General features: G+C 59.4%; 1 protein-coding gene across 1 annotated transcript; it reads right to left on the reverse strand.

Annotated features, from left to right (window-relative positions):
- Window positions 1–2930: 2930 nt before the first annotated feature.
- Window positions 2931–4635, reverse strand: LOC136300200 (brain-specific homeobox/POU domain protein 3). The gene is made up of 2 exons (XM_066202418.1): window positions 4461–4635; window positions 2931–3919 (listed from the first exon to the last, which is right to left on the reverse strand). The coding sequence occupies exons 1-2, from the start codon at window positions 4578–4580 to the stop codon at window positions 3014–3016; spliced, it is 1026 nt and encodes a 341-aa protein (XP_066058515.1). The 5' UTR covers window positions 4581–4635; the 3' UTR covers window positions 2931–3013.
- Window positions 4636–7157: the final 2522 nt, after the last annotated feature.

Below are 7157 nucleotides of genomic sequence, written 5' to 3' on the forward strand. Positions count from 1 at the left end.
CGCCGCGGGTGTGATGAGTTCTCCAGGCCTCAGCACCGCTCCCAGTGTCTCTCTCCCCGCCCCTCCCGGCCTCCAGCCCCGCTGCTCCTCGCTCAGAGCTGCGCCATCGGATCCCCCCTTACCTGGCGACCGCGGGCGCTGGGGGGGTCCCCGGGCGGCCCCGCTCCGGCTCCCCAGCGCAGCGCTTTGCATTTGTGCTTGGGAAATACCCACCCGGCGTTTTATGAGCGCGGCTGATAAATATTGCATCGCCCGTGAACTTGGCGGAGCGGGGGCACCGCGGCACCGGCCCCGGCACCGGGCACGGGCTGGGGAGGGGCGCGGGGGGGGGCGGGAGAGCCACGGGAGCGGCTCCGGCTGCGAGGGGGGAGCCGCGGAAAGGGGGGGCCGGGGCCCCGCTAATGCTGCGCGGAGCCGGTCCGGGGCCCCCCCGGGCAGCACTCAGCATCCCGCCTCATTAAAGTTTCATCGGCAGCGCTCGGCCAAGGTCTATTTATGAAAATGCGCTTTTCGCTGCATGGAGAAAACAGGGACGGAGCGCAACAACAAAGGGATGGGCTTTGGGAAGCGCCCGGGAATAACGAGAGATGTGCGGGGCAGGGTGCGGGACGGGGCGGGGGAGTCCCACGGTGCGGGCGGGGCGGGCAGGGCTCTGTCGGCCCCCGCAGAGATGGCCCCGCTCGCCCAGGTGGAGCAGCTCCTCCGACAGCTATTTCGGGCGCCGCACAATTTCCTCTCTTCTCTTTCTTTCTTTCTTTTCTTTTTTTTTCGGTTTGTATTTCTTACTTGTGGAGTTTTAAGGTTTATTTGTTTGTATTTTTTGTTTGCTTTGTTTTATGTTTTTTGTTTGCTTGGTTGGTTTTGGTTTTATTTTATTTTACTTCATTTCATTAGTTTACTTTCATTCATTTTACTTCCTTTAATTTAATTTAATTTCACTTTTTCGTATTTTATTTCCCTTTATTTTATTCATTTTATTCTACTCTGTTTTTTCTTGGTTTACTTTGGTTTTTCCCCTGTAAAAGCCGCAAAGTCCCGGCTGTCGGGCTTCAACACCACGACGTGCGTTTGATTATTTTTTTCCCGGAGTAAGTTATAAAACAAAACAAAACGAAACAAACCCAACAATTTAAAAAAACCACCCCCAAACAAAAACCCAAACAAACAAAAAAGCCTCAAACAAAAATAAAACAAAAAATATCCCCAACCAACCAACAAAACCAATAAAACTCTCTCGTTTATAGCGCTTTTCTCCGCGTGTCCCGGGACGGAGCGGGTCCCCAGGTTCTGAACCCACAGGACAGATGGGACCCCCCGGCTTTGCGCTCCGGTCCCACCCGCCGAGCGATTGAAGCGCGTTTGGGGCAGCTTTCGGTACCATCGGCTGCGGGCGAGCGGAGCTGGGAGAGGGGCGATGACCCTTCGGGAGCCGCTGCCGCCGCAGCCCGCGCAGGCGGGGGGTGACAGGGGGCACCTGGGGGTGTCCCCAGCGCGGCCCGCGGCCTTAGGGTGGCAGCCCGGCCCCGCCGCCGTTCGCGGGAGCTCCCGGGTGCTGCGGGCAGCGCTGCAACGACCGCCGGCCGCGGGAGAGATCCCCCGGCACACCCGCACGGCGCCGGGCGGGGAAGGGCCAAAACCGCCCGCGACGGCCAGAGGGGAGCCGGGAGCCCCGGGGCCACCCCCGCTCCGTCCCGCGTGGGCACGGGCGGCTCTGCCTCTCCTCGTGTCTGGCCCCACGCAGCAGGACGGAGCCTCCAGCCCCGCGGAGGCACCGGCGATGGGCTGGAGAAGCTGCCCGGGACTCCCGGGAAAGGGTCCCCGGGCCAGGGGCTGCCCGGAGCCGCAGTAACTGCAGGAGGCAGGAGGGTGAGGTAAAACGTGCATGATTTATTTGAAATGCTGCAGCGTACACAGACACCAAAATTTCATTCAGCACACACACAGCGGAACGAAATCTCCTTTAATTCAAAAAAAATTAAAAATTAAAAAAAAAAAGGAGGCAAATTTCTCTATTAAATATGCAAAGGAAAGGGGGGAAAATAAGAGTTTTCTTGCCTTCGAAAGTGCAGAGTTCCCTATGCGCAGAGGCAGCCGCCCCGAGGCCGGGTCGGGGTCCGTCCCCGTCGCCTCGGGCCGCTCCCGCCGCTCCACTGAGCCCCAAGGACGTGATTGTCGAAGCGTAGGATTTTATACAGTGAAAACCATACGGAAATCAAAACGGTTTGAGTGAAACCAACGCAAAATAAATCTCCATTTCCCCGAACAAACCGCAACTCCAGGGATCGGCCAATTTTTTTTTTCTTTCTTTTTTAAGATTTTATCCTTTTTTTATCCTTTTTTTTTTTTTTCCAATTTAGCCAATGAGGTAGAAACAGAAATGGTATTGCAAAAACGCGATGGGTTTGCGGGGGGCAGGGGAGAGAACAAAACCATGCAGGTGCGTGTGTGTGCGGGGACCCTGGCGGCGGGGAGCACCCCGGGTTTACAGCTGGCTTCCAGCTCGTTTCCTTTCTCATTTCTTTTCCTTTTTTTCTAAGTTTTTTTTTAAAGAAGAGGAGCGGACACAGAGGAGCGAGCAGCGCCCCAGCCCCCAAGCCGGGAGGGGCCATGACAAAGACCCACCGGGCTCTCGCTGCTGCTGTCCCGACTCCGGGCACCCCCAAATTTCCCCCTTGGCCTTTTCGTTTTGTCGTTTTCCTTTTTCTCCATCTTTTTTTTTTTTTTCTCCAGTTTTATCTACAAAAGCAGTCTGTACCAGTCAGAACAGCGGGGCCACTTCGCCCAGGGGTGAGGAGCAGGCACCAAACTGTTCACTTTGCTTTGGGCGCGTTTCCCTTTATTTTAAGGTTTATTTTTCCTCTTTTTTTTTTGTTTGGGTTTTTTTTTTTCCCAATTTTTTTAACCCTCCCCCAAAAAGCCGACAACCCCAAGCCCTGTTTGGGAAGGGCTGGGGGAGTGGTCGGGAGGGCAGCAAACCCCCCCAGCCCGCACCGCTGCCTCCCCAGCCCCTTCCTCAGTAGGTGGCAGAAAATTTCATCCTTTTCTGCTTCTGTCTCTGATTGCAAAACCAGACCCGCACCACGTTCTTCTTCAAGTCTAACTTCTCGGCGATGGCGGCGATTTTCTCGGAGGAGGGCCGGGGCTGGACAGCGAAATAGGCCTCGAGCGAGCGCTTCTCGGGGGCGGCGATGGACGTGCGCTTGCGCTTCTTGTCCCCCCCCGTGTAGATCTCGGGTTTGGTCATTTTCTCCCTCTGCGCCCTCTCCGCCTCCTCCAGCCACGCTTCCAGGATGGGTTTGAGGGCCACCATGTTGTTGTGGGACAAGGTGAGCGACTCGAACCTGCAGATGGTGCTTTGGCTAAGACAGCCCACGCCCGGGATCTTCAGGTTGGCCAGCGCGGAGCCCACGTCCGCCTGGGTGACCCCCAACTTGATCCTCCGCTGCTTGAAGCGCTCGGCGAAGGATTCGAGCTCCCGCGGGTCCGTCTCCGTCTCGGGGCCGGAGATGACGGCGTGGGAAGCGAGGCCGTGGGGGTGGGACATGTTCATAGGCTGGGAGTGGTGGGCCATGTGGTTGATGGCCGACATGTGGGAGTGCGGGTGCGAAGGCGTGGAGCCCACGTCGGGGCCCGGCACCCCTCCGAGCGGGAGGGCGGAGTTGAGGTGGTCCAGCAGCTCCCCGTCCAGGCCCTGCGAGGGCTGGTGGTGGTGGTGGTGGGGGTGGTGCGTGGTCAGCACAGACGGGTGGTGTAGGTGGACGGAGGACGAGGTAGGAGTGCAGGACACGCTGCTCATGGTGTGATAGGTGGCATCCGGCTTGAAGGGGTGGGTTTTCTGCGACACGATATCCACGGCGGCCAGAGCCTCTGCCCCCCGCAGCAGCGTCTCGTCAAAGCCCGCAAAGATGTTCCCCTGGATCTGCGCGGAGAGGCGGGAGGGAGAAAAGTGGGAGAGAGAAGAAACCGAGAGAGCAGGAGAGGATTAAAGGGAAGCGGCATGACGGAGATCCCGCTCTGCTCCGCCGGCTCTGCCGGGGACAGGTAACGCGAACCGAGAGCTACCCGAGCCCCTCAAGTAAAAGCATCGGGGTGCCAGACCCCGAGCGCTCTCCCTCCAAGTCGTGCACCCACTCTGCCCTCCGGGGAGACCTCCCCAAAGAGGGGGCAGCGGCAGAGGGGCCGGAGCCGTCGGGGTCCCGCAGCCCCGCGCTGCTCCAGCGCTCGCACGCAGCGGGGCCGGACGGCTGAAGCTCCCCGGGGGGACCGATCCCCGCTCCCCCCGGCCGCCCCCGACTCCCTTTACCTAGGAACAGTCCCTCGCCCGCCGGGCCCGGCGCCCCGGAGGAGGCAGGAAGGGAAAGACGGACTCCCCAAACCCAAACGAAACCCAAACCCAAAGGGGAACCAGAGTAAGTTGTCGAGGGTCGGCGGGCGCGGAGCCTACCGAAAGCCGTGCTTACCTGGGGGGCGGGCAGACAGGCTCTGCGGATGGCTTCGGAGCTGGTGTGCAGGTGCGGGTACTTGGGTTCGTGCAGGATGGGGTGCATGCTGAACGCCTGCTTGCTGTTCATGGACATCATGGTGGGAAGCGGAGCGGGGCCGGCCGGGGCAGGGCAGGGCAGGGCGCTCCGGGCACCCGGCTCGGGGGCGCGGTATTGTCTGGCTCCGCCGCCCGGCATCAATGGCATTATAGCCCGGCCCCCCCCGCCCCCCGCCCACCAGGAGTGGCCGGGGAGGTCCCTCCCACCGCCCGCCCCCGGGCAGTGAGCTCACCCCCCCTCAAACCGGGGCTCAGCCCCCCGCCGCCCGTGGTACCCCCTCTCCAAACCGGCCTCCCCCTGCTTCTGTTGTAACCCCCCCCAAAACCAGAGCTCCCCACCTGTCGGTGAACCCCCCCAGACCGGGGCCCCTCCCCGGCTCTGCTCATCCCGCAGGTGCGCCCCTCTCCGTGTCACCCCGCGTCGCGTCGGGTCGGGGGGGCATCACCTCCCGTCCAGCCCCGGCCGCCCCCTGCCCGCGCCCTTCCCGCCCCCTGCCCACCCTGCCCGCGGCTCCCGGGGGGATTTGGGGAGCAGAAGAGCCCGGAACCCGGGGCTGAAAAGGAGCCGTCCCCCTTCTACCTTTGAAGAGAAGAACCTTGGGTAAAAAAATCGTAAAAACAACAAAATCAAGAAAAGTTTCACCAACTTTTTTTTTTCCCCTGCTTCAATGAATCTCCCTGGCTCGTTCCCCAAATCCTCCCGTGCAGAGTCCCACGGGCTCAACGTCTGCCTGTGTAGCCTCTCCATCCTCCCCTCTCCAGCTAATCACTACCTCTGCACTCACCCACCCATGTGATTTTCCCCACAGCCCGTGGTGTTTCCTTCCCTGTCCCCTGCCTGCCACCACGGCCAGTTCCTGCCACCACTAAAGTGGAGTTTGGTTGCACTGCTGGATCAGGGGGGTGGGGGAAGTTGCAGCCCCTCAGATGCTCTCAAAAGGTGCCTGAGGAGCGTGACAGCCTCAGCAGCCCAGAGCAGGGGGGCTGCCAAGGAGGAACCCCAATGCCTGGGGTGATGAAGGACAGGAAGGTCCTATGCTCAGAGCAAACTTCTTCTCAAGGGAGCTACATGTGCTTTTCCAGCCCCAAAATCCAGCCTCAATGGCTTTGGTACACGGTGCAGCTGTTCCAGAGTCAGGGATAGCAGCTGTTTCCTGTTCCCTTTCCCACTCTTCTCTACAGAGCCTGAGCACAGCATCCTCTGAGTCTCTTCTCTTGGGGATCTTGCCAGGTGTCTCAGGACAGACATGGTCAGCGAGTGTCACAGGGAAAGGAAAATCCTGGCCTGACCCCATGACCTGATCCCCACTTCACCTGAGAGGCTAAACCATCCCCCAAAGATCATAGGATGGATTGGGCTGGGAGGCACCTTAAAGATCATCCAGTTCCAGCCCCATGCCGTGGACAGGGACATGAGGGACCCACCAGAGATGGTTCCTTGGTGCTGGACCTGCCCAGGAAAGGTCAGATCCAGTGACAGGAGACTGAAAGGCACAATCACCATGTCTGGTGATGCCCAGACTTGGGCACAGCCAGCAAACCCACCACGGAAGCCCCCAAAACCAGCCCTGTGCAGCCCTCGGCTCGTGCAGAGGGGTGGGGGAGAGTCCCCAGGGCTGAATCCCAACTCCAGAGAAATCCTCCTGGGGAAAAACCTGCACCAGCACCAAGGCACTGCCAAGAAGGCCCTGTCCCCGGTGGCCTGAGACACTGCCAGCCCTTCCGGAACACTGGAGCAGCCCACGTGTGCCAGGGTCCACCAGGCCCTGCCAGGATGCTCCGACTCTCTGGAGGCGAGGTGAGCGCAGGCAGGAGCTCAGAAGCCTCTTCCCTTCTCCCTGCTGCCAGCACAGCTCTGAGTCACGGTCTCCACTCTGCTCCTGGAGAGCTGCAGGATCAGGTGATGGCCAGAGGAGAGTGGATGCTGGAAAGCCCCACTGAGACTCCGGCAGAATTCCTTAGAAGGGGAATTGTCCCTTCCAGGTGCTCTGCAGTGAGATCTCTCCCCTCCAGCTGGGTTTGTTGTTTCTCTCATGACTCTGGGAGCTTTTGTCTCAGGGTATTCCACAATTCCTTTCGCTGGGCTTCCCTTGGTGGCCCCTCCACCCCACTTTTCCTCATTTTCTGCATTTCAGCAGCTCAGAGAAGGTTGGACGGAGCACTTGAGCTCCTGGCCCTGGATTTCACTCTCCCCAAGGAAGAAAACCTGTGCCAAGCTGCATTTTGCTGCTGTTCATGTAGGAAAATTGGATCAGATGAAGTAAACAGCATTCCCTCCTTCCCATTCCTCTGTGTGCCAACAGAGTTTTCCAAACCACCGAGCCTTTGCTCTTTTACTGTCACACCCCTGAGCATCCCGCCCTGAACTTTAACCTGATGATGAACTTTTTGAGCAAGGGACACTCAGGGAGGATCCCCAAACGCATCTCTGGGCACCCTGGCACTGACTCTAAAACACAAGGACATCGCAGGGACATCAAGAACCCCCTCCCAGTCCCATTCCATGGATGAATTTATCCTCCTGCCTCCTCCTACAGGATCCTGTGAATCTGTGGGCTGGTCCCAGAGGGGAAGAGAGTAACGCCCTCCATATCAAATCTCTGGATTGAGTCAGGAG

The sequence above is a fragment of the Chamaea fasciata genome, unplaced genomic scaffold, assembly GCF_029207755.1.
Source record: "Chamaea fasciata isolate MVZ Bird 193981 ecotype frontalis unplaced genomic scaffold, bChaFas1.0.hap1 SCAF_22, whole genome shotgun sequence".
In the NCBI taxonomy this organism is placed as follows: domain Eukaryota; kingdom Metazoa; phylum Chordata; class Aves; order Passeriformes; family Sylviidae; genus Chamaea; species Chamaea fasciata.

Excerpts from the sequence above, each read along its gene's own strand:
- LOC136300200 (XM_066202418.1), bottom strand. The coding sequence starts at position 4,580 with ATGATGTCCATGAACAGCAAGCAGGCGTTCAGCATGCACCCCATCCTG. Across the intron at positions 3,920-4,460 it reads CCTGTCTGCCCGCCCCCCAG|ATCCAGGGGAACATCTTTGC; the intron begins GTAAGCACGGCT and ends CTCTCCGCGCAG.